Source organism: Desmodus rotundus, chromosome 1 (assembly GCF_022682495.2).
Source record: "Desmodus rotundus isolate HL8 chromosome 1, HLdesRot8A.1, whole genome shotgun sequence".
Classification (NCBI taxonomy): Eukaryota; Metazoa; Chordata; class Mammalia; order Chiroptera; family Phyllostomidae; genus Desmodus; species Desmodus rotundus.
Window position 1 is genome coordinate 2,264,976 of NC_071387.1, and position 26,012 is coordinate 2,290,987.

Consider the following 26,012-nt stretch of genomic DNA (forward strand, 5'->3'; position numbering starts at 1 on the left):
CACAGGGTCTGGGGGATGTGACCTCACACACCCCCAGGACCTCCCTTGTCCTGGTGCAGACGGGACTGGAAGGGCAAGCACATCCCAGTGCATGAGTCGCTAGCTAGGACAGTGACAGCCGCTCCTAGGGTGCAGGCTGCTGAGCAGCAGTGGGCCTGGAGCAGGCCGCGCAGGGTCAGGAAGCACTCCTGAGCCCTGCCCCACCCCACGGCCAGCCCGCTGCCCCGGCCAGACCCCAAGACGACAGCGCTCGCGCGGCAGACTTTATTTTTCCCAGAACAGCAACTGTGCCTCTCGGGTCGGGTCAGACCCACGCACAACGCGGCAAACACGTGAGGGCAATAAATACACACGTACGTTCAAGCACTCGGGGTGGCAGAGTGGAAGCCTGTGCCCTGGGGCCTGGCCTCACACCTGCCAGCCTCGCCCTCGGGGGGCCCCTCACCCAGAGCTCCAGGCTGTGTGCTCAGAGCAGGTCCAGCCAGCTGCTGCCCACAGGAGGAGGAGAAGGTGCCCTGGGGGCTGTGGAGCCAAGGCTCGGCCTGGACTGGGGGCAAGAGGGGCGCTGCAAGTGGCCAAGAGCCGCTGGCCACTGTCCCCAGAAGGCCTCTCTGCTGCCCGGTCCCGTGGCCAACTTGGGTGTTCAGGGACCAGACCCACCCCACATATGGGAGAAGCAGGGATGTCATAGCCCTAGCTGGTAGCAGGGAGGGCTGGGTCCTCTCTAGGGTGCCCAGCGCGGAGGCAAGCCAGCCCAGCTCTACTGACCCCACACTGCCCATGGCCGCGGTGTGGAGCCTGCAGGCCATCACCACCCTGGCACCAGCCCTGTCGTTGCTGGGCCTCAGAGCTGGGAGCCGAGGGATATCCTGCTTCCCCCTTCTTCCCCTCGGGGCCCCTGCCTGCTCAGGACTGTGTGGGGCCAGGGACCCTGGGAGCCTGCCTCTACTTCAGGCAGTCTGGGTGGCCTTCCTGTTCCCTCTCTTCCGGCCTGGGTAGGACGGAAGTGGGGGAGGGAGGGGCCCTCTGAGGGAGGTGAGGGGCTGGGACTGGAGTGAGCATGTCTGCGCCTAGCCTTCCTGGCAACAGCTGTGGGAGGACAGAGCCACAGTGTCACTGGTGGCCCCAGATAGAGTCTGCAGAGAACCTCTGGGGGTGTGGGGGGCAGCAGGGTCTTCACATTTGGCCGGACAGGACCGAGCGGTGGGGGTGGGCAGAAGGTGCAGGAAGTCTGGACAGCACCCATAGTCGCAGTCGGGCCCCCAAGCTGAAGGCCTGGGGCGGGGGGTGGAGCACAGGCAGAGGTGGGGGCAGTGCCGGGCGGGCAGGCCTGCAGGGAGCTACGTACCACGTCACACGGGGCCGGCCCAGGACAGAGAGTGCCTTTCCCCACACGCCAACCCTGGCCCAGCCCGCTACCACGGGGAGGGGGACGCTGTGGGGGCAGTGTGCCCAGCGTCCGGCTCACTGGGAAGGGCGGGGGGCTCAGAGCCTGCCCTTGGCCATGGCCTTGGCCGTGGGGATCCCAGATGATTCCAGCCACTCCCCTGGGCACCTAGGAGTGGGGCAGGGCGGGCCTGGCGGTAGGTGCGAGGCCTTAGCCGGTGCCGGGCTGGCACTGTGGCCTCTGCTCGGGCGGCCCGCCCGCCTCCTGCTCGGGGCTCCCGGCGAGGTCCACCCGCTGCTCATCCATCCGCTTCGCCTGCACCCTCTGGATGAGGCTGAAGAAGTCCTCGTCAGGCATGGTGGGGCCGCGGGGCAGCCCGTCGGGTGGCGGGCAGCGCTGGTCATCGATCCTGGAGGACTGGCAGACACGGACATGTGGGTCAGCAGCCTCGCCCTCCAGGCCTTGGAGGGCCACCCCAGCACCAGGGCCCTGCAGACAACCCCGAGGCAGGGGCTGTCGTCCAGGGACAGTGCCAGGTTATGAGGGCGTCCGGCCACCTCGGGCCTCCCTGGATCCGCCTGGGAGCCAGTTCTGGGGCAACTCTGGGGGCCCTGACCCCAGAACAGTCCACCCAGAAGAGCGGGTCAGACAACAGCGGCTGCATGTGGGGCGCGCCATCGGGCAGGCGAAGCTGCTGGGGCGGCCTCCAAGACCACCCTGACAGCAGTGTGGTCAGGAGCCCTTGGGACAGGGCGAGAGGCTGCAGCTCCCAGGGCCTGAGGTCTCGGGAGTCCTTTGGGGACTCCTTCGGGGTTGGGGCCGATGCTGGTGGGCTGGAGGGGCCGAGGAGGTGTGTGGGCTTCTCCACAGGGTCTGGAACAGATGGGCCAGGAGCCTGCGTGCATGTGGACGGGGGGCTTGGGGGTTCTTGGTCGGGGCCGGTTTGGGGGCTCCTCGGGCCCGCCGAGGGCTGCGCCTTCCTGTCCTCTGTGGGGATGGGCAGCAGGTCTGCACAATGCCCGGCTTGCACATGGCAGGCCTGCTGCGCACCCCCTCCCGCCCCGCCTGCGTGCTGTCCCGGGCAACCCCCACCACACCAGGGTGCTGCCTGGCCCCTGGTTTTCACCATCCAGAGTGCAGGGCTGGAGGGATCCCTGCGACCACGGCCTTGGGGACCTGGCAACCCCTCACCTTTGTATGAATAGTCAAGCTGGGGTGGCCTTGGCAGGAGGGTCTGCCCACCCTCCCGCCCTCGGTGACACGTGCTGAGCCAGCCTGTCATTCCTCCCCCTACAGGGCATCTGCCAGACCCAGCCGGAGACGGAGGGCCCAGGGCCCCCTGCCTTCGTGGCTGCAGGCCTACCTGGCACTTGATGAGCATGTTGAAAAACTCGTCCCCTGGTTCCTGGGGGTCCCCGTCACCGCGCAGGTGCCCCAGGTTGTTGTGGGTGATGCGCAGTCCGGGGAGGCCACCCACGCTGGCCCGCTGGTCATCCAGCCGTCGGCTCTGGGAGCTGGCGATGAGGTCGAAGAGCTCCTCCGTCTGGGGGGAGGCTGTCAGCGAGGGCCGGGCTGTGGGGGCAGCGGGTGAGCCAAGGTTTCCCTCGGGGCGGGGGACCAGCTGGGCTGACGCAGGGGCCCTCTGAGGGTCGGGCCTGGGGTGGGGCAGGTGGGCTCCCACCCCCACCTCTGGGGGCTCCCGGGAGGTGGCAGAGCGCCTTCCCTGCCTCCTCAGCCGCAGACAGTGATGCCCCTGACACCCTGTGTTCCAGTGGGTGGAGGGTGACAGGTTCCCCGGGATGCAGCTTCGGGCGAGGCGGGGGAGGGAGCCCCCAGTGACAAGGGGTACTTTGCAGCAGGTGTGCACCACCCCTCAGGAGCTCTGGGACACAGCGGTGGATGGAGGGCGCGGAGCCGGCCCTGTGCCTCTCAAGGTTGGGGGCTCGGGGGCACTCACCAACCCTCTCCTCCAGGGTGGGGGCAGCCGTGGCTTCGTCGGCCCCAGGCTGGCCCTCCTCCAGGGGACAGCGCTGGTCGTCCATGCGGCTGCTCTGGAACTTGCTCAGCAGGTCGAAGAAGCACTCCTCGTCGGAAGATGGGGCCCGAGGGATGCTCTGGGGGGTTGGGGGCAGTCAGCACTGGCCACAAAGGTGGCTCTGCTCCAGTCCCCAGCCCCTCACACACCCCCGAGCACCACTGAGGGGGCTGCTCGGCCTGGGCCAAGGTCAAGAGCCTCATCGTCACCTACTGGTGCCCCCAAACCCACTCTGCAGCTGGCCCCTCCCCCCTCCTCCCAGTGGTGACCCTGCCCCTCCCCTGGGCTGCCCACCCCCACCCCAGGTCAGCAGTCACCATCTCCTCTCCCACCCTAAGCAGGGGTTCGGGCAACATGTTTACAGGGTCCTGGACCAGTGGACAGACCCAGAGGACACAGGATGTGTGGGGGCCAGGACCCTCGAGAGCAAGCGCTAACGTGGACATGGCTGAGGGCAGTGGGTTTGCAGCTGGACCTCACCGGCCCCGGGAGACACTGTCAGTGCGGCTTGGGTGCCGGGGAGGGGTGGCCCTAGAGTGACCCAGCTGGGCCCAGTCATACCCCACTGTTGGGGTGAGGACACCTGGGCAGGGTGGCCCGTGGAGGCCACAGTTCTGGAGGGATGGGAAGGGGGAGGTGAGAAACAAGAGACCTGGTCACTGGGCCTGGCTTAGTCCCAACTGGCAGGGTGGCCTTGGGCAAGACCACCCCCATCTGGGCCCCAGTGTACACACCCGCATGGGGGTGGCTGAGAGGGTGCTCTGTCGGGGTCACCTCACCAGACCTGGTCCCAAGGGCAGACAGACTGACAGATGACAGACACCCCAGCTGTCAATCAGTGCCCCATCACCGCCCCTTGGAAGCCAGGGCCCCACCCAGTCCCACCTGTCCACCTCTTGGCCAGCAGGTAGCCTCCTCAGGGCCCACTCAGAGCAGTGACGGCGTCACCCACTGGGTGCCCAAAATAGGGGACTCCCACCACCAGCCGCCCCACAAAGGAGGAGACTGAGGTGGGGAGAGCCGGCAGGGCATCCCAGGAGCACGGAGGGGCAAGGAGCAGACTTCCCGGAGCATAACCATAGCCCGGGGCAGGTCAGGGCTGGGCTCCCGAGGCAGGGAGGCTGGGGGGCCGCAGCCTGGAGGATGGAGACCCCAACAGGTCCTCCTCCTCTGGTCTCCACCCCCTAGGGCAGGCCCAGAGCCAAGGCTGGGGGCAGTTCCAGAACCCCCTCAGGGCTCTGCTCTCCTGCGGGCCCCCAACCCCACAGAGCCCGGAGAGGAGGGGAGGGGAGGGACAGCAGGTGTGAGGGCTCCTCGGGAGGAGCAGGCACAGACTGGGGCTGCCCGGTGCCCCCCTGCCCCCAGTAGGTCGTAGGCTCTGCTCCCAGGCTGTTTGGGGCCGAGTGGCTGGGGGGACGTTGGCTCAGCCAGTAGTGGCGAGCACAGCACCACCCCATGCAGGGTCCCCGAGGCAGACTGTGGGCCAGGTGAAGGAAGCCAGGACCCTCCCAGGACAGCTGTGACCCTGACCCTCCTCCAGTCTCCCTGGGGCTGTCACTCCATCCCACGGCCTCAGGCTGCCAGTGCCCACATATGGCCTGAGGCGTGGGCCCGGCAGCCCCCACCCTCCGGAGCCTGGGGCCACCTGTGAGGGGCTGACGCTTTCCTTGTGGACCTGAGACCAGAGGGTCCGGACAGTTTGGAGGCCCCATGCCCTCGCTCAGGGCAGTGCCTGGGTTCTCAGCGTGAGACATGGGGGCTACCCCCATATTCCAACCTCTCCTTTGCCCCCAAACCAGGCTCTGTCCAGCCCGGGGGTCTCCAAGCCCCTCCTGAGGTCTCACTCCAGTCCCTCCTGCTAGAATTCTGGTCTCATTTCTCCACCCCTGGGCTGCCCTTCCCTGGCCTGCTGAGCCAGCCCCTCGGGGCAGGTGCTGCCCAGGACCGAGGGCAGGGGCAAAGGCAGTGGAGGGGCTGCCGGGGCAGAGCAGGACACGCTCTGGGCTGACCGCTTGGTCCCTGACCCTGGTCCCTGAGGTGACTGCCCACCCACTGCGTGGCCCCCCAGGGGGAGGGTGCTGTCTGAGCCCAGCTTCACACAGGCCCCACCTGTCGGGCTCCAACTCACGCCGAGTCTGCAGTTTGCTGATCCACCAGGTGCCGGTTGGGGTGCTCGGCCACAGGAGCCTGGGAAGGACGCCAGGGTGCCCGCACCACTACCCTGCCCCTGGCGCCCAGTGCCACCTCGCCGCTGCCAGCCCCACCAGCCCTGCTAGCTGGATGCTTAAATAGGCCCTGGGGGTGGGGGGAGGGCCCTGCGAGGGCCCCACCCCGTCCCCGCCCACCAGCGCTGAAGCTCCGTCACTCACACACTCGCAACCACAGGCGTGCTCGGTACACACTGGGAGATGGATTTCCCTGAGCACAGAGCGCTCTGGCTCTCGGCCAGTGGCGGTCATACCATAAAGGCTAGGGGGATGGGGACCGTGGGGAGAATGCCCCCCTCAGACCCCGGCTTCCTTCTCAAGCTGAGCCAGCCCAGGAGGAGCGGGCACTTTTGTCAGCTGGCCCCTGAGCCAGGGCTGCGGTGGCCCTGTGAGGAGCTGGGTGGGCAGGGCCTTTCCCGTTCTGGGACTCGGCCCCCCTCCACCCGGCCACCTTCCCACACAGCAGGCCTCTGGCCTCTGCTACCCCCAGGCCCAGGCCCCAGGGCCCTCCCTGGCCTCAAGCTGCCCGCCATCGTGTCCTTCCCCTGCTCTGGAGGCCCGTGCAGCCTGGGCCTGCAGGGAAGAGCCCTGTCCTTGCTCACAGCCCGGCCAGCCCTGGGCTGACCACAACCACGATGCAGGGGCCGATCAGCAGGGTTGACCACAGGAAGTGTCCCGGGCGGGGGGCTGCAAGCCCTGCAGGAGAGGTGAGCACCATCGCCCTGTTCCTTCCACAGTGAGCTCAGAGCCCTGGGAAAGGAGAGGCCCCAGCCAGCCGCCCAGGCCCAGCCCTCAGAGGCTGCCTCCTGTCCAGGGCACTGGGTCAGGGGTCTGGTGGGTGGGGAGCTCAGCCCCTTGTGGCTCCCTAGTGCCCTGGTGTGGGGGGCCTCCCCTGGCCCCAGCCGGCCCAGTCCTGCCCCCCACAGCCTGTTCTGAGGCAGCTCTGGAGGCCGCTCAGACCCCACAGCCGAGGGGAGGCCCTGCCCCACACCCGGCCACAGCCAACACCGCCCCACCCACCAGGGCAACTGGCACCCCTCCCTGGTGCAGGGATCCCCTCCTCATCTCCCTCCACTTGGTGGACTGGGCAGCCCTGGGGTTGAATGGGGTCGGCACAGACATCCCCGCCCCTGGGCTGGGGAGGGGAGAGGGCGGGGAACATCCATCCGGTGGAAGGATCGGGCACCCACACCTGCCACAGGCTGAGAAGGTGCTGACTAAGCCCTTGGAGGGAACTGTTTTTAGACTGAATCCCGGAGGCCTGGACCAGGTGTTCTGGGGGTTCCAGGCTGACCTCTGAACCCTGACCCATTCACGAGAGCCTGGTGGGGCTCCTGGGTACAGTAGGACAGGCTGCGAGAGGCCGGGCCCTGTCCCTCCGTCCTCTCCCTGTCTGTCTCCCTGCGTGCCCCCCCAGCCCTACAGACCCTCGCTGGGCTCTCTGTCGCCCTGAGCTCTGGGCTCTCTGAGGCCGGGGCGGCAGACAATTAAACATTGTCCCTGCGCTGCCAGCCGGCCCGGTGCCCACCAGGTCCTAGGGACAGCCAGGGCCGTGACCCCCAACCCTGCAGCAGCTCCAGGCTGGCAGTGGGGGCCCCACCGGGTTCCCAGTTGGCGCCCAAAGAGAAGTGGCCTACCGTGCGAGGTACCTGCACCCGGACGTCCGCGCTGTCCAGTGGGGAGTGGCCGCCCTCTCGGGGCCTCCTCTCAGTGGCGTCTGGCCCTTCCTGGTACTTCCTGCTCCTCATGGGGAGGGGGAGCAGGTCCCTGCTGGGTCCCCGCCAGTCCCCAGAGTGGTGGCTGTCCCCATTCTGCTCCTGGGGAGAAGGCCAGGCATGGGTGGGGCCACCAGCAATCCCAGAACCCTAAGGGGGTGCTGGGTGGATGTTGTCACCCCCATTTCACAGACATGCAATGATGCTCTGGCCCAAGGAGGGGGAGAGAAGAGAGACCAGCAAGGGCCCGGGGTAGGGGGCAGGCAGGGAGAGGCAGAGCAGGGCCCTGGAGGAGTTTGGGCTGGGCGTTTGACCCCTTAAATGTCGACCACTAAGCAACACATGACGGTGGGTGACCCTGAGCCTCGTCTCCCAGCAGGCCCCCCGTGGAGGTCTGCAACCACGGCCAGGCTACACTGCAGTCACCAGAGGCTCAGCGGTTAGGCCACTCCCCCAGGGCCACACGGCACCACCTGGCTGGCATGCAGGGGATCCGGGGCCCCACCCGCCAAGCCCAGATCTCTTTGGGGTTTGCACGTGCAGGCAGCTCTGCTGGTAACCGCTTTGCTTCCCCACGGGAGGGAGCTGGCCAGCACCCTGAGGGGAGCGGGAGGCAGCAGGCGCTGCTACTACCGGGCTTTGTGGGGCCTCTCAGGGGACCCGCAGGGACAGATGGCACATCTGTCCCCCACAGCAGGGACGTGACGTGGGCAGCAGTGGCAGCAGCTCAGCAAACACTGCAGTGGCCTCATTAGCCCGTTGCCCGTGCCCTGCCACTCTGCCGACGCCCTTGAGTCCCCAGCCAAACGCCCACACCCCGCTCACCCGCTCCGGGGGAAGCCTCAGCAGGTCCCAGGTCTCCGCGCTCAGCCTCTGCGTCCTCTTGGGCCTGGCCCCTGGGAGGGAGCGGCTCAGTCAGCCATCGCTGACCCCTGGCCCCGGGGCAGCTGGCACGGCCATGGGGAAGCCAGGCTCATGGCCCCGCATCCCACAGCCCGGGGCCGATGAGCCTGCACTCCCTGCCCCACATGGAGGCCAACTCGGAGTGTAGGTGACCTCTGTGCTCCCACCCCGGAGCACCTGCAGGGCCTGGGCGGAGCCTGGCTTCAGTCCAGTTCACCAGTCCTGGACCCAGCTCTCTTCCCGCCCACTTGGGTCGCCCCAGTGCCACACCCGGCTCCAGCCGTGACGCTCAGCTGCACTGTGGGCGCCCGCGGTGGACGGCGTGGAGGCCGAACCCAGAGACCACCCCTCATGTGTGGCTGGGCTCACGTGCCACAGCCCATGGGGAGCCCTCGGCGTGGCGCTGACCCCGGCCCTCGGCCACGCCCACTGCCCAGAACACAGTCCCCGGCTCTGGGGGTGGGTCACTCAGACCAGCCCAAGATGAGCGTCCAGGGATTCCTGGGAGTGGGGCAGTGCGGAACTAGCCAGAGGGGATGATGGGGCCGCTGGGCCCTCTTCCTGTCCTGGCCCCCAGGTTCTACGGAAGCCAGCCCTGTCCCGCTGTCCTCTGGAAGCTGGGACAGGGATGCCTGGGAGGGACTGTTGTGCTCTGTGGGAGCTGCTGTCCTGGGAGCCGGGGGAGGGTCGCTGCAGCGGCCTCACTGGACGCAGCTGGCCAGTTCCTGTGTGTCTGACTCGGCTGTGGGCTGCCCTTCCCACCCCTAACTGCCCTAGAGTGGGGCCCTGTCCCAGACGGAAAAGCCTGACCCCGTGTTGTGAGGCTGAAGCACATGGGGCGGAGAGGGGGACAGAGAGGGGATCAGGGTCCTCTGCTCCTCCCAGCCCGTTAGGAAGACACGATCCCTCTTCCCTGAGCCCCACAGCACTGGGTGGCACTGCCGGTCCCTCCGCCACGCGCCACGCTGGGCAGCAGGGCCGGGGTGTCTCAGCGCCAGGCCAGGGGGCCGGGGCCAAGTCCTGTGCAGGCCTCTGCTCACTGAGGCCAGCGAGACCCACTCCGTCGCTTGCCAGGGCCTGGCTGGGCCTCGCTCTGTTGCCCCGACACCCTGGGGGCCCGACTCCGCTTCCCTACCTTGTCTGCTAGGGGCCCACAGGGCTGCCCCTGCCCTGCCCAGTCCTCCTCGTCCCTGGCCTCGGCAGAGGCTGAGAGGCCCCTGACGTGCAGCGTCTGGCTCTGGGGCGGGTCCCTTCATGGCCAGCGCAGGCGGCAGGCCCTCTGGGCCCAGCTAAATGCACCCTCTGTCTGCAGAGGGCCCAGGTCCCCCTCGGCTGCTGCCTCTAGCGCCCGCGCCCTTGGCTGACTGGGGGCATTCAGCCTGGGCACTGCAGGCTGGCTTCCCACCCCTCCCACTGTGAGGGTGAGGTCTGCAAACTTCCCTCAGCACCACCCCACCCAGCCTGTGTCTGACAAGCACCCCGGTAAGTGTTTCTGCCTCCACCAAACATCCTGATGCCCTGTCCCAGCTGGACCCCATCCCACCTCCCTGGGGCCTGTCTGCCTGGCTTTGCCCCTAGAGCCCCTTCTCCCTGGAGGGCCAGAGATGCCCTCAGGGCCTGGGGCCGACCTCCTTCCTCCATCACCCCTCGGGGCCACACAGGGGCCTAAAAGGCCCGCCCTGAGCTGGCCCTGCCGCCCTCCACCCCTTCCCCACCCTCTCCTCCCTGGACTCCCTCCAGACACGGCCCCCCAGCTCAAACCAGCCCGCTCGCCCCTGCCTGGGGCCTCTGCCCGGCTGCTCCCCCACTGAAGGTCACGGCTTGCTCCCTCCCCTCCTTCAAGTCCTTGCTCAGACATCCCTGTTCCGGACTGAATGTGTGTGTGTCACAGGTGGATGCCCAACCCCCAATGCAACCGTGTTAGAGGTGGGGCCTTGACCGGAGGTTAGGGCTGGCCAAGGGCACAGGGTGGGGCCTGCTGCTGGGATTAGCACCCTTAGGGGAAGGGACGAGAGAGCTCGCTCGCTGTCTTCTCCCACATCCTGCGCACCGTGCCTACAAGGCCGGAGGTGAGCCCGCCCCAGACCCCCACATGCTGGGCCTGAGCTCGGGCCCCAGCCTCCAGCCTGCAAGGGGAAAGCTGTCGTCCCAGCCACCTCGCCTGCGGTGTTTGTTGCGCCGCCCGAGCTGACCGAGACAGTGGCCTCCTCAAAGTCCACTCCACCGCTCCCCACCTGCCCCCCCACCTGCCCCTGTATTTCTTCCCTCCAAAGCCCTGGGGACACGGGCTCTACTGCTGTCTCTGCCTGTCTGGCCGCTGCTGTGCCCCCAGTGCTCCCACGGAGCCTGGCAAGTCGTTGGCGCTCAGCCAGGATGTGGTCAGGTAGCCAGTGTCTGCTGAGCACCTACGTGCAGGGCCAGTGTGTGGTTTCCCGTGCGCTGTCCCCTCTGGCTGCCCTCCCCAAACCGCGGACCCTGGGGTTTAGGGATGGCACCCACCTGGCCAGGGTCACAGAGCCCCAAGGGACAGGTGTTACACAGAGTTGGGCTAGCCCCAGAGAGCTGAGCGAGGGCGGCTGGAGAAGGGCAGACGCGAAGACATGGGCCCCGCTGCCGAACAGCCCCGGCCTGGCACAGGAGTGGGCCACAGGCCGCTGAGCGCGCAGGCCAGCCCTGGGGTGTCCGAATCTTTAGCTCTCCTCAGGGGCAAGAGCTGTGCCCCAGTCCCTGACAGGTGCTGTTGGCAGGAGGACCAATGGGCCCACTCCCCAGATGGGGGCACAGAGGCACAGCTGGGTCAAGACGCTTAGCTGGCTAGGACACGGCAAAGACAGCGCCAGAGCCCAAGCACAACCTGCCCCTCGGACTTTACGCCACGCACACCCCGGCCCCTCAGGGGGGCTGAACACAGTGTCCAGGGGACAGCCTGGGCAGGGACCAGTGGATGAAGGGGCCACAGAGCACTGAGAGCCCTGTGGGCCACAGGATAGCCCAGGGCCGCCGGCACAGGCAGGGTGACAGCTGATGGAGAGGGCTCTAGGCTGGCTCCTTCTGCTTACTGAGCTACCATGCCAGGGGGGTGTCTCTGGGCCCCCGTCCACCAGGGCTCCCGCTGGGAAGGGCATGGGTGGGGCGCCCAGAACACCTGGGACTGTCCTGGGCCCAGAGAGCAGTGACAGGGAGGTGCCCGCACCCTCCCAGACTCGCTTAGGGGGCCTCTGTGCTGGGCTGGGGCCAGAGAGCTGTGAGGTCAACTCAGCCGGCTCTGGGTCCTTCAGCCGCAGGACGCACCCTCGTCTTTATCAAGACAGGGAAGAAAAGCCGGGGGCCTGGTCCCCAGCTGGCCAGGCACCACCACGCCCACCACACAGCCACGCCCACCACAGGCCTTGGGGCCTGCTGCCCTCTCCCTCCTGAATTCCTCTGCATCCTCCTGGCTCCAGCCCAGGGCTTCCTTCCTCCCTGGAGTTGCCCCTTCACAGGGCTGGGTTCACACCCCTCCCAGGGGCTCCCCTTCCCCTTCCACCCACCCCTCAAACTGACAGGCTCCGTATATGCAACTGTCCTATCCCCCCACCACCAAGGGACAGTTTCCAGAAGACAAGCTCTTGGCTTTTGGAAACTGGGCCAGCCCGCTCCCCTGGCTCGGTACGCACCGAGTGACTGACTGAGGGAGTGGATGATACCGCCCCTGCAGGAGGCCCTGCCTGTGCCAGCCTCACCTGAGTGGGGGTCTCCTCCAGGGCCGCCCGGACTCAGGGTGCCCCCTGCCTCCAGCAGCTGCATCCCAGAGCCGGAGCCCCCAGGGCTGCCGGCCCCCAGACCCGCCTCCTCCAGTGTGGGCAGACGGCCTGGTCACCTCCCTCCCAGGAGGATGGCCCGTCCTCAGCGCCTGCTGGGGCGGCTCCTGGGGGCCCCGGCCAGGGAGGGTCCAGGCTTGGGCAGAGCAGAGAAGCGGCCGTGGGGAGGACAGAGGCTCCCTTGTTCCCGCACAGCCCGGCTGTTCACCTCCCGCGGCCTCCCTTTCCTCTCCTCGGGAGAACAGATGGGGGCTGGGCCGCACCTCCCCGGGAGCCTTTCCAGACTGCTGCCCAGCTCTGTCCCCGTCTGCTGCCAGGGCTCCCAGAGGGTGGCCTCCAAGAGCTCGAGTCTCTGCGCAGAGCTGCCCACTCTCGGAAAACCCTGGCCTGCTGCTCCCTGGGGGCCACATCCCATCCTGTCCCCTTCAACCACAGCACCCTCAAAACGGGCAAGCTGAGGGTCCCAGAAGCCTTTGCTCCCCTCCCTTCAGCCCTCAGCAGTCTGAGTGGGGAGGTGACAGGCCATCGTCAGAAACCCCAGGGACCCACCACCAGAGGGCACGGACTCCCCTGGCCTGGCTCTCAGCAGGCTAGGGGCTTTGGAGGCCAGGCCAGAGTGGGCACCGCTGCGCACACGGTCATCAGGAGGCTGGACCCAGACTCCCTGAACATTCAGGAACCGTGTGGGCGGGGAGGGGGCAGCCACCTCCCTGTCCTGAGCCTGCCCCGCACACACCTGACTTCATCAACCTGTTTGCTTGGCAGGGAACATTGTGTCCTTGCACGCGCATCGCCGACCTGTGCGGGGCGACTGGCAGCCTGGGAGTGGTAAGCCCATAAAGTGACGTGGGCCTGAGTACCCGCATCACTTTGATGTGAGAGCGCCTGATGCATCCTCCTGGGGCCCCTCTGGCTGACTCAGCAGCCCCTCCTCCCAGCAGCCCCTGCTCACTCTGGTCCCCCAGGCCCAGCCCCAGCCTGGAGGGGTCCTCAGTCTCGGTGGGGGTGCAGCAGTGAGGGCCCTGTCCTCCTCTTCCTGCCTGCTGTGGTGGCACTGGGCCGTCAACCTGGGGGCCCAGGGTGACCCCAGGCCCTTGCTGCCCCAGAGACTCTGAAGCAGGGGCCTGAATGCCCCTGGGTGGGCTACCCTTTCCCCCACGCTGTCCCCGCCCCCAGAGTGCCCAATTCTATCCCACCTCTGCAATCTCCCTGACCCCTGCCCTGCCCTGGGGGTTAGGAGAGATGGAGCCCACCATCTGCGCCCCAGCACCTGGACAGCCTGTCATGCCTCACCCCCACCGTGAGCGCCGGAGCGGGGCGCAGAAGGGGTCCAATGCCGACACCCCCAGTACCGGGGCTCTGCACCTCCTGGGGGGCTCCGTCAGAAATTCCCGTTTGGGCAGAGGTCCCCGCCGTGGAACCTGCACCTACAGGCTGCAGAGCGGCCCCCTCACCCCAGGCAGCTCTCCTGGCACACGCCTGCCCCCTGAGGCCCAGCATGCCCACCTTGGTCGGAGCCTTCGGGGAATCGACTCCCTATCCCCAGCCCCGGAACTCACCTTGGGCTTCGTAGCCGGCCAGGTCTGGCTTCTCCGTGGCCGCTGGGCTGGTCAGCCGGCCCAGCGCCAGCTGCAGCTGCGCCACGTTCATGCGAGCCGTAAGCTCCCCGTTTCGGTCCCCAATCTGCGGCCAAGCAGGGGCAGGTCAGTGGGCAGGCAGGCTGGGAGGCCCTCTGTGGCTCTCCTAGGGAACCAGGCCTCACTGCGCCCAGAGGTGAGTCTGGGGGTCTGTCTCTGGGTGGGAGTGGCCTCACGCACCCAGACCACCCCCTCACACCCCTGGAAGGCTTGGGGCCTCGAGCAGCCAGGGAAGCCTCTTGGGCACCTTCACGCTCTGGTCAGGCTGCCACCTCTCTGGGGTCCACCCCTCAGGTGCCTGCCAGGCTCACGGCTCCTCCCCCCCGAGCCCCTACCCCTCAATGGTTCCCAGCTCAGAGGAGAGGCTCAGGGCTCCGGCCCTCGGTGCTCCGCCAGGGAGCAGGCCAGAGAATGGGCGGGCCAGCGGGACTTCTGCGTGGAGCCCCAGGGGCCCTGCCACACCCCTGCCTGTGCTCAGACTGACAAGGGGCTGCCCTGTCGAACCCCCAGAGCGGGCTGTCCAGGCCCGGCCCTCCCCCGACCCGGGTTCTCCTGCCCCTCCCACCTCTACCTGGGGACCTGTGGCCCTTGCCCACCCATGGATATGGGGCTGTGGTGGGTCCCGGCAGGTACTGGGGTTGTGCTGGAGGGAGATGACCTGGCCCTGCTGTGGGCACTGTTTCTTGGGGGTGGGGAGGGTGGGTCAAGGATCAGGAAGAGTGGGAGGTCAGGAAAGGTGAGGCCAGGAGCCAGGGACCCAGACGTCACCGCACAGCCCCGCGGTTCCCAACCACGGGCCGCCCTGACCACAGCTGGAGGGTCCTGGGAGGACAGGCCCTTAGAGACCCTGCCCACCTTCCCCAGGAAGGTGTCTGGCTACTGTGGCGGGGGGCGGGGAGACTTCTAGGGGAAGAGCCTGCAGGGAGAACCTATCCCTGCGGCCCAGCCTGGCCAGTTCCGCTGGGGACAGAAGGACCTGGTTGCGGGCTGCCGGCAGGGCACCAACACTGCAGGGGCAGGACAGAGGCCCCCGCTCCCTCACCCCCGGACAACGTGCAGCAAGAGACTGGAGGGAACACAAGGACAGACCAGGAGGAGCCCAGAGCACACGAGGCACCTGGCCAGTCCGGAGTGGGCTGGGCAGCGCTGGGGGCCTGCAACACCAGCCGGGGCAGGGGCTGGGGGCCGAGGCGGGCAGGCTGGACTCACCTCCTGGGAGATCTCCAGGTGCTTCCTGGCGAAGGTCAGGGCCTGCGCCGGGCTCCCCATGGACACGTAGGCGTTCCCCAGACTCCAGCAGGCCCGGGCCTCGCCCACTCTGCCAGGGAGGGAAACTTTAGTCCACATCTGCACGCCCAGACCTACCAGCCTGCCCACCAGCCCAGCCAAGCCCAGCCCCCAGCCTCAAGGTGGTCAGGCCCAGCGTGACAGGAGTGGAAAAGACAGAGGAAGTGGGGGGGCGGCCTCGCAGGTGGGCTGGGGAGGGACGTCCTGCAATTGAGTGGCCCCCTCAGGCCCGTGTGCATGGCCGCGTGTTCAGAAACCCTCGGTTTGCCTGTCTGTCCGGAGACTGATGTTTTCATTTCACATAGGTGCGGGGTGGGGGGCTTACAGCATCGATGAACCGGTGGCTGGGATGCAACCCCCAGACCAGCTTGTGCCAGGGGTCACTGCGAGTAGCCATCCCAGCATCCACCGATCCCCCCCAGTCCCACGCAGTGGGTGGCGTGGCCCACCAATGGAGGCTGGGCCCAGGCAGGGCCACCATGCTCAGGGTCACTTGGAGGTTGGTGGCAGAGCAGGGCCTCCAACCCTGGCCTCGGCCACTATCACCAGCTTGTGATTCAGCCTGCAGGGACTACCAGGGGCCCATGTGGTGGGAGTGGGGGTCAGGGTCTGCCCGCCCTGCACCCAAGCGCCCGCACCTGTCGGCCAGCTCCTGGGCGATGAGCAGGTGCCGCAGGTGGTACTCGGCGGCGCGCTCGTGGTCCTGCAACAGCGTGTACGTGTTGCCCAGGCTGTAGCAGGCCTGCGCCTCCACCGCCGCGTCCTTGAGCTGCCGGGACAGCTGCAGCGTCTTCCTGCGGAGGAGGGCGGCTCCAGTCCAGGGGTGCACAGTGCACAATGGGGGAAGCAGCCCCACCTGGAGGTCTCCAGCCCCAGGATCCCCCCGGGGTGTCTGTGGCGCCTGGCTGCATCCCCTCCTTCCAACAGCTGAAGCGCCCAACAGCTGGGGGCAGACGATGAGGCACCACCAGGCTCTGCCCACACTGGCCAGTCACCTCACCCTCCTGAGCCTCCGCCTGTCCACGGGGCGCCCGGGACCGCAACGCCTGGCTCTGGGTCCTGATGAGGCATCAGGGTTCGGCATAGGATCTGGTGCACGTGAGCCGGTCTCTGCCTGGTGCCACCGCTCTGCTCCGCAGGCCGGGAGGCAGGCGGCCCAGTGAGCATCCTGGCCCGAGGCAGGGACCCCAGGAGCCAGCGAGGGCCTTAACCCTCCCGAGTCTACATGGGCGTGGCTATGCCTCCTCTGGGGTCCCCCCAGTAACCTGCACCAGGAGGCCCTCAGCCAAGGCTGGCTGTGTATCTGGCTTTGTCAGTCTGCCTTTCTGGGGTGGCTGGGGACACCCACCTGGCCCCTGGGGATCCCGGGAGGTCAGACTCACACCCCACCTCAGGGCCCACCTTTCCTTGGCGGTTGGCGGGGGTGTGCTGCTTACTTGTAATACTCGGCAGCCACGTCGAAGCGCCCCAGGAAGACGTGGGCGTTCCCCAGGTTGCTGTAGGCCCTCCGCTCAGCTGCCTTGTCCCCAAATTCTTTAGCGATGGCCAGGCGCTGAGGACACAAATCCACAGCCAGAGGTCACACAGCAGCCCCGGGGCCCAGGGCAGATGGCAGGCGCTGCCTCCCTGCCCAGGGTGGCCGGCCCCAGGTCTGTGTGCCCAGAGGGAGCCGCCCTGGGAGCCCCAGGACCAAGCCCAGACAAAGCCCGGGGTGGATGTCTGGGCCATCCTGCCGCTGCCCACCCCACTGTCTGTCCACTCACCTCCTTGTGGAAGGTCGTGGCCTCCACGAAGCTCCCCAGCAGGTAGTGGGTGTTGCCCAGGTTGCCGTAGGCCCTGCCCTGGGCTGCCCGGTCGCCCAGCTCCTTCACCAGGGACAGGTTCCTCCTGGGGGCCGAGTCCCTCAGAGCCACGCCCTCCCAGTATGAGGGAAGCAGGGCCCAGGGACCCACCCTCCAGGGAGAGGATGCCCATTAGCTCTGGTGCCGCTTGCGGCTGTCCAAGCTCCAGGCTCAGGTCAGCGGCTCCCCCTGACCCCAACTCAAGTTTTCAGGTAGAACCTCTGTTCTGGTGGGAAGAGTTCCCCGACACCCAGGGGCTCAGCCCAATGTCCCAGCCCCTTTTCCAACCTCGTGCTTTTTAAAAGCCACACTGGGCTGTGGTCAGCAGTTTCCCCGCTTCTCTGCTCTGCCGTGGATGAGCTGATGTGGTCCCAGCAGATCATGGGGATGGGGGTGGGGTGGGGTGGGATGGGAGGGCCAGCCTGGCAGCCACAGTTCGGGGCTGTGGCGGGGTGGTGGGCTGGGTGTGGGCGCTGTGCCGCGGGCAGGGGCCCAGGGAGTGTCTGTGGAATGTGTGGACCGGCTCCGCCGCCCACTCACTCGTAGAACTCGGAGGCCCTGCGCAGCGTCTCTCGAACGTCGGGTGGCAGGTGCCCGGGGTCCTGCGCAGTGTTCCAGGACAGCTGCTTGCCCTTGGCGTGGTACACGTTCCCGATGTTGTAGAGCGCCCTGGCCTCCCCAATCTGTGGGCAGCACTGAAGTTGGGGTGCCTCCGAGGTCATAACCCCAAGGAGCCCACCAGCCTGGGACTGCTGGGTAGGGACAGCACCTCAAGGCATGCATGCAGAGTGGGTGCACCCACCATCCAGGCTGTTCCTGGGGCTCCAAAGGCAAGAACTTGGGGGGCATCACCAGGTCCACTCGCTAAGGCAGGGACGAGCGGGGAGGCAGCCTGAGGGCTGACAACCTACCTTGTCCCCCTGCTCCTGAGCAATGTCCAGGTGCCGCTGGCAGCAGACGACAGCCTCATCGAAGCGGCCCAGGACCTTGAGTGTGTTGCCCAGGTTCCCACTGGCCTTGGCCTCCCCCATGCGGTCACCGATGGTCCTGCAGGGCAGGAAGGGGTGAGGGGCCAGGCTGAGATCGGAGCTCGGCAGGGAGTCTTGGGGAGGTGGGTAGGGCCCTGGAAGGACCCCAGGGCATGGTTCAGGGTCCCCCTTCACTGAGCCAGGAAGGGGAGGCCCCTGCAGAGCCTGCAGCTGCTGGGGCTCATGGAGTCCCCGGATCGAGGTAGGGAGAGCCAGGGTGGCGGGGGGCACTTGCAGTGGGAACTGCCATTTTAACAGCTCCTGCAGTGAATGTCTGATGCGTGCATGCTTGCCAGCACCGCACTGGGCTCACAGGCTGGTGAGGGGTTGGCCACCAAGGCCGCTGAGATGTGGCTGCAGCCACCTGAGGAAGGAGTGGGAGGCAGGTGGGACCGAGAGGGAAGGGTGTCCCGGCATGGAACAGCACGGGCAAAGGCTCGGAGGCCGGAGGAGAACAGAGACCGGGACAGCCAGGAGCACGGGTTGGGGGGGGGCTACCCCCTCCACACTGCCCCACGGACACAGGGGCACAGACCCACACGGTATCACAGGCACGCTCACATGTGTCTCGGCTTAAACCCAGCATCCCTGCGGCACTTCCCAGGTCCTGGCCCCTGTGCCAGGTTCCCGTGGACCCTGAGAGCTCCGCCAGCCCCCACGGGCAGGGCACCACCCAGACCCTGCTCGGTCCCCCACCCGGCCCCCCACCCTGCCCCACAGCTCACCGGGCCAGCAGTAGGTCATGCTTGTGGTACTCCAGCGCCCGGGCGTACTCCTTCAGGTAGAAGTAGGCGTTGCCCAGCTGGCTGTAGATGGCACTCAGCGTCTTCAGGTCCTCGGTGCCCACCTGCACGGCAGCCTCGAAGAAGGCCACGCCTGCCTTGAAGTCCCCGGCCTTGCAGAGACGCTCGCCCTCCAGGGCCAGCTCCAGGCAGGAGGCCTCCATCCTGGGCGGAGAGAGGGGGTCACACCTGGGCACCCAGGCTCCTCCGCACCATCCCTATGGACCATGGGTCCCTCAGCTAGTTGTGGCCTGTGTGACACCTACGCACACAGACTAAAGCTGTCATCGGACGAACGCTCAGAGGCAGGTGCTGGGGGCGGGCACACCTGTGCGGCTTGCCTGTGCCTCAACCTCCTTGCTGCCAGGGCTCAGGAGCACCTGGGGCGAAGTCAAGGGACTGCCGTGGCAGAGCGCCGAACACTGCCGACCCCCAACTGTCAGCCACCCAGGGGAGGGGCCTCCTGAGGCTAGCAGACCACCCTCCCGAGAGGCACGGCAGTCTGGGGCGGCCCTGGTCCACCTGGAGAACAGCCGAGGCTCAGAGAGGGGCCGTGAGCCGACTGAGGCCACAGGCACAGGGTCTGGTCCCGGGCCCGCCCCCACGGTTCCAACCCTGGGCGGGGGGTACATCTTTCAAGTTCTCAGTGGGCATGGGGGGCTCAGCCGACAGTCAGCCAGCCCCTGACCCCTTCCAGCGCCCTGACCCAGTCTGAGAAGCACTTTGGCTGCTGGCCATGATGGGCCTGAGAAACAGCTGTTCCCACCACGTGCCAGCCCCCCCATGGTGCTGCTGTGGGAGGGACCATGCCCCGGATGAACCCAAATCCCAGAAACCCACCCCAGGTTCCTGCCCTGTGAACCCAGCCCAACCCCAAGGGCTCAGGGCCCTGTGTGACCACCCAACACCCTCGCTGGAGGCTGTGCTTGTTCCTCGTACCTCCCCCCACCTTGGAGCAGAGAAGCCCCTCACCCTTGGGTCCAGGGCCGCACCCTGAAGTGGGGCCCGCCCCCTGAGGACAGCTACCCTCAGGACACAGCTGTCAGGTAAGTGCATGCCCCGGGGCCAACCCCCAGGGACCAACCTCTCAGCCCTAGTTCTGGGGGTTCTGGGCCTCCCTTTTGGGGGGCCCAGGAGGAGGGGGTGCTCGACACTTTTCCTCAGGGTTTCAGCCTCCTCCGAGCTACCCCAGCTGGTCATGTGGGTCCCGGGCTCAAGGCCTGACCCGCTGCCCTGCCTGCCCTGGGGCGGGAGGGCAGTCAGCACGGGACACAGATGCTCTGGGGACACAGGGACCCCAAGCTGGAGGATGCCCCGAGGGCAGGGAGGAGGGCAAGAGGGCTGCTGGGCCTCAGTGCCGGCACCACCCAGGCAGCAGGAGGAGCCGGGCACCCTGGAAAACTGGGAGCTGTGCTCTATGTAGTCACAGGCCGGCCCCCAATGTCTTCCCCTCAGCTCCACGGCTTTGGGATTTTCAGGGCTTGTGGAAACCCTACGGAGTAATTAAAAATGCCCACCAGCGACCTGCCGCACCCCGAGGCACCGGCCCCTTCTCTGCATCATTAGACACGCGCAGTGATGGGGAGATATCGGGAACCCCCCCGCATTTCTTCAACAAACAAGCCTTGTTGCCTCGGCCAGAGCCGGTTCCACCAAACGCCCCTTTGGTGGGGCCCCAGGCCCGTTCACTCTGCCACCGCGTTATCAGGAACAAGGCAACCTCCAGGGCTGCCAGCACCGGTAACAGGGCTGTGCATAGGCCGGGTGGGACTGCTGAGCCCCCTGGTGGCTGCACCTGGCGCCCTGTGCCCCACAGGCTCACAGCTTTCTGCTGGGGAAGCCCCCCACCTTCACAAGGCTCCTTGCCCAGCCGCAACTCCCCTATACCGGGACACCAGTCCTGCGGAGCCGGGCTCCTCCTCCCCGAGGCGAACAGAGGGCCTGGTTCCTGGGACCCCTGATTCAGGCAGGGCCTGTGTGGTCAGGGGTCAGGCCGTGGCCTTGAGGCCAGGACACCAGACCATTGGGCCTCCCTGGGTCGCCGCACGCCAGGGCCTCCTGTGGTGCTGTGCCGTAGCCCCTTGCCTAGTGCTCTGGGAAGGGCCACCCGATGCCACCTCACAGGAGCCCACGAGAAGCCCTGAGGGGCCACACGTGGGGCTTCTTCATTAGGGCCTGCCTGTCCCTGCCCAGCCGCTGGGCAAACTGCCCTCTGTGCCCCAGTGACTGTGGAGGGGACGTGGGCTCTGAACTGTGGGCACTTCCCGAGAGGAGCAGGCCTGGCCAGCTCTGGCAGATCTGATGGCCCCTCTGTAGCCCCACCTGTCTCAGGGCAAATGTTTCAGCTTGGGAACCTGGGCCCTGAGATCAAGGGGGTGGGCGGCACCCTGACGGGGTACTGTTGCAAATGCAGACATGGGGGGGTCTGACATGGGCCCCCGGAGATGTGGGGAGGGCCCCCAGAGGAGCACTGGGCAGGGTATCTGGGGCTGGAAGCCCTGCCTTCTCTACTTACTCCAAAACCTCTAACTGTACCTTGAGCTCTAGGCCAGCACCCACCACCCGCCCTGCCCAGGCGCCCGCCGCACCTCGTCCTCTGCAGGTTGCGTATCTTCTGCGCGTACAGCCACAGCTCCAGGCCCACGGGCAGCAGCAGAGAGCGGGGGCGGGGGGCGCCATACACCAGTTTGCACACTGCCTTCTCTGCCAAGTCCAGGGCCACAGGCTGGCCTTCCATGGCGGCGGCCTGCACGGCCGGGCTCTGGGCCTGCCCCCTGGCCAGCCAGCCCTCGCCCTGCCTTGGCTGCTGGTCCTGGGGTCGCACTGGACTCAGGGCTCCCCTGCCTCTCACCACCCGAAGGTGGTTGGCTTAAGGCTCTGAAGGCCCCGGCTGCAGGAGACCCCAGGTCCCCGGGCAGACCCTTTGGGGCTCCCAGGGCCTGAGGCGGATCAGGAGGATCAAGGGCTGCTCAGAGCCGGGGATCAGCGCCGTCACAGGGCCAGCCGGGCAGGGAGGGGCCCAGAGGATGTCCCTGCAGGGGCTGGCACGCAGTAGGGTGCAGAGGCAGTGACAAACTTCCTGACAAACCTTTATCCTACTCTGACCCGAGGCCAGCTCTGGGCCACAGCCGCCACTCAGCACAAAGGAGCCCAGGCCCACGTCGGGGAGTGAGGGGAGAAGGGAGAGGGGTGCCCGGCAGGGCAGAGCCCTGCTTGCTGGGGACGCCCATCCCTCCTCCAGGGCCCACCTGGAGCAAAGCCGGGATTCCCTCCTGACCGGGTCTATGCCTGGCCCGCCGCCATCTGCCCGGAGGCCCTGCCCCAGCCAGACTGTGCCCCCAAACCGCCTCCAGCCTGAAGCTTGGCCTGGCACACGGAGTGCGAGGGCTTGATGGACGCAGGGCCAGCAGATGCGGAGCACAGGTCCGGGCCATCCTGTTGTAACTCCCCAACCCTCTAGGGGCCGTGGGCTTTCCCACCCTGACCACCCGAGAGGAGCTCCGAGTGGGGCCTGGGGGGCTGCCCAGGGCCGGGGTGGAGGGCGGGGGCTTACAGGACACAGACACTCCTCTCCACCCAGCCTCTTTCCCTGGAGCGTCCCGGCCCCTTCAGCTCCCAGCTGTTCCAGCCACCTGTGGCCAAGGAGGCGGCAGTGGATGTGGCTGTCCCTGGGCAGCGGGAGGGGCCCCTGGAGTGGGGGTGGGTGCCTACGTCCAGCCACCGAGGATCAGAGCCCGCTGGGTCCCCAGTCTAGGTCTGTCAGGGTAGAATGGTGGTGAGAAGTCAGGTCTCTCTGGGACCTCCCTCCCCAGGCCACCCCAGCAGCCCCCAGGGTGACCCCATGGCCCTCTCGGAGGTCCTCTGTGCCCCACTCGTGGGCGGCCCCTTCGGCCTGGCCACTTGTCTTAGTGGTGGGCACTGGTGTGGGGGGTCTCCAAGGCTGTGCAGCTAAGAACCATAGAACAGGGAAGAAGGAGCAGCTCCAGTAGGAGGGACTTAGGGAGCCAGGGGGCTCCACCCCCGAGACCGGCCTGGGGTCTGAACAGAGAGGCAGGAGCCCAGGGATGAGTCGGGTGGGGAGGAGGATCCAAGATCCTTGCAGGCCCTGCGCCGTTTTGGGGGTGGGGGTTGGGAGGGGAGAGCCACGGAAGGGGCTGGGTGGCGGATGCCAAGGTTGGGGACCAGGTCCTGGGCCACCCGCCCACACTAGGCTCCTCCCCGCCCTGAGGCGACTGTCCAATGCCACTGTCCACCCCCAGGACAGCTCAGCTGAGGGGGCAGGGCCCGGATCACCTCCTCTGCACCCAGCTCCTGCTGACCAGTTGAACCCCCAAACTGCACGCCCACACCAACCCCAGGCCCCTGTTCCACCGCCCAGGGCCACCCCCATACCTGTGCTGCAGGCCACCGTCTCCCGTGCTCTGTGAGATGTTGCCTGGCCCGGCAGGCCGCTGCCCTGTAGCTCTGCCCCACACCACCTCCGCAGGCCTGAGGGCGTCCGCCCCGTCAAGGCACCTCGTGCACTGCGTGACGCGGCCCGCCCAGCCGGCCTTTCTGTCACTGCCGCTCACACACTACTCGGAGCTGCCTGGGCCTCCCAGAGGCCTGTCCACCCCAAGCGTGGCCAAGAGCCCCACTCTCAGGGCGTGGGGCGGGGGCCAGGCTGGCCAGAGCCCTCAGGCCCCTGGGGCTGTGGTCTCAGCTCTGCCTGCCAGACTCACCGCCCACACCCTGGGAGGGGAGCAGCCTTCCCACCTGGGATTTGCCATCTGGCTGAAAAGACTCTTAAATGTTCACCTGCAGTCCTTCACCTCCCAGAAGGGACCCAGCCCAATGCCTCCGGCTCCTCAGGCCAGCCTGCCCACCCCAGCTGGTGCACCTGTGCGGGCTCTAACGCAATGCTTGCCCAGTGCACCCCTCGCTGGCCAGGGCCAGACCACGGTGGCCTGGAGGCTGGGTGCTGTCTGCCAAGCTCCCGCGGCCCAATAAAGGGGTCACGGACTCCCTGGTGGCCAGTCTTGCCGCTCTGATGCCTCATCATGGTGGGCTTCCCCCAGGCTTCCCCTGAAATGCAGGCCCCTCATCTCCTGCCTCAGGGCCCCACCCGAAAAGGATGCCCCCACCACACCTCCCTGACTCCCACCCCTTCCTGCCAGCCTCCAAAAGCCAGCTCTGGTCAGGAGCTGCCCTGCCCACCCCTGGCGACGGCTACCCGGCAGGGTCTAAACCCCCACAGGCCTCCTCCTGGGCCTTGCAGAAAGCTCGTGGCTCCACATCCCAAATCTCTGCCGGGCTCACAGTCCAGCTCAGCACGGGTCTCAGCTTGCAAGGATGCCAGGCTGGGCTCGAGGCCTCTCCCAGCATCCCCTCCAAGGCCAAGGTCCTGCCTGGTATGTGTCCCCACTGGGCTCTGGCGCCGGGCCACCCCAGGCTCCCATGTCAAGCCATGGAGCGACTGCTAGGCTGATGAGTACCCCACGCTTAGCTGCTCGAAGTCCCCCAGCCCTCCCTCCCTCTGTGCGTCTCTGACACACACACACAGCCGGTGGCAGCCAGATTAACCCCTGTTGTTCTCTGGGACAAAGAGCCCCTCTCCATCGAACAGATGACCCTGGGGCACCTGCTGCCCTCACCGCTCTCTATCCCGTGGGGGGCTGTGGTAGGGGGCCCTTTAGGGCAGGCCTCCAGCATCAGCTGCCTGCAAACATACCCGCAGACCCTCGCCCTCCACCCGCGTGGGGCCCAGGAGCCAGGCTGGGGGCTCAGCACTCAGTCCTGGAGACCACACAATGGGGGCTGTGTCTCAGGCCAGCAGCAGGGACTGGATCTCCGAGAGGAGGGGCAGCAAGCCTTCCAGCAGCCACCACGCCCTCGTGCTGCACGTGCGGAGCGGCAGAGTCTGCTGCTGACCGGCTGCCTGGCTAGGCCCCTGAAGGCTCAGCAGCTGGGGCCAGGGGAGCCAGGCCTACCCCTAGGGGCTGCCACCCATAGCCGCCCCACCCTGCACTCATGCCTATCCCACGAGGGCGGACACCTGTGCAGGTTGGCAGGGTCCTGTGCCCACCTGGGTCAGTCCCAGGGCATCACCCTGTGGAACACCCCTGAAAGGCCTTGAGTCACGGAGCAGGCATGCAGCCCTGGGCAGGGCCACCCTGTCATCCCTGACAAGCGTGGGGTGCTGAGCCCAAACCGCTGCCATTACCCGTGAATCTGCCCGAAGGCAGGTGTCTTTTTATGCGGGTACACACCCACCTGGCAGGCTGGCTCTGCAGCCCCAACCCCAGTGCAGTCCACTGGGCACCAGCACCAGGTGGGCCGCTGGGGTGCAGACCACCCCACCCACGACACAGCCTGGTCTCCAGGTCTGGCCGTGCTGCCCACCCCCTCCCCCCAGTACCTGGGCCATGGCCCTTTGGAGGTGACACCAGGCTTGGGAGGGAAGCTCCTGGCAGCCCCCTCCACATCTCCTGTGCCAGGGAGCCCACCTGCCAGTCCCTCACCTGATTTCTGTGTACTGGGGTGGGGGGTAAGGCAGGCAGCAGCCCATCCCGGCCACCCACCCCCTAGTCTGCAGGCTTTTGCTGGTCCCCAGCTCTCCCCGGCCTGGGAGGCCCCAGTCCCCGCAGCACCCCACCCTCGTGGCCCCACTCCCACACCCCCAGGCCCCCACTCCCAGCGCCCTCCTCTGACACCTCTGGCGCCCCGATTCTTGCGCTCCCACCCCTGCGCCCCTATCCCCGCCGCCCCGCAGTGAGGGCGAGTACCCGCCACGTTGCGCGCCCGTCGCCGCCTTTGTTCCAGGCAGCCGGCCTCCCGGGCCGCCCGGTCCCCGCCGCCCGGTCCCCGCTGCTAGCCGCCCGCGCGCGCTGTCCGCCCAGCCCACCTGGAGTAGAGGCGCCGGGCCGGGCCGGGCAGCTCGTCGGCGGCGGGCGGGGCCGGGCCGGCCATGGGCCGGGGTCGCCGAGGGCCGGATGCACGCTCCTCGATCGCAATGGCCAGCGCCTGCCACCCGTCCCCAGTCCGCTGTCCGCGCTCCACCGTCCACTGTCCGCCTGCCTGGCCCGTCCGCGGAGGCGCCGAGGAAGTGATGTGCGCGGGGCGCCGCCCCTCCCGCCTTGTCCGTGATGTCACCGGTCCCTCCTCCCTCCAGGCGCTGGGGGAGGGGCAGGGAGAGGAAGCCCGCGGGGGACGGCCTGGAGGGAGGGGCGGGGCCCTGTAGGGCTTGTCCCGGGCTTGGGGTTAGCCCCCGCTCCCGGACCCAACCCTCCAGGGCAGGATCCAGGGCCCCGGGGCCTGGCGGGGACGTTGCTGCTGGGCCCTGCTGGCCTCCCCACCCCCTTCCTTCCACCCCACCACGTGGGGTTACTTGAAGGCCCCCTTGCCTTTGTTT

General features: G+C 67.5%; 1 protein-coding gene across 3 annotated transcripts; it reads right to left on the reverse strand.

Moving 5' to 3' along the window:
- Positions 1-249: 249 nt before the first annotated feature.
- Positions 250-25,702, reverse strand: GPSM1 (G protein signaling modulator 1). Of its 3 annotated transcripts, none has more exons than XM_053919342.2 (14): positions 25,506-25,702; positions 18,566-18,787; positions 17,724-17,859; positions 17,353-17,495; positions 16,735-16,858; positions 16,408-16,523; positions 15,610-15,765; positions 14,894-15,002; positions 13,607-13,730; positions 8,170-8,240; positions 7,267-7,446; positions 3,345-3,501; positions 2,751-2,959; positions 250-1,804 (listed from the first exon to the last, which is right to left on the reverse strand). In XM_053919342.2, the coding sequence occupies exons 1-14, from the start codon at positions 25,568-25,570 to the stop codon at positions 1,598-1,600; spliced, it is 2,019 nt and encodes a 672-aa protein (XP_053775317.1). In that variant the 5' UTR covers positions 25,571-25,702; the 3' UTR covers positions 250-1,597. The 3 variants fall into 3 exon arrangements, with proteins under 3 accessions (XP_053775317.1, XP_024418303.3, XP_053775306.1); XM_024562535.4 differs by lacking the exon at positions 25,506-25,702 and adding an exon at positions 21,211-22,447; XM_053919331.2 differs by lacking the exon at positions 250-1,804 and adding an exon at positions 1,814-2,374.
- Between the last annotated feature and the right edge of the window lie 310 nt (positions 25,703-26,012).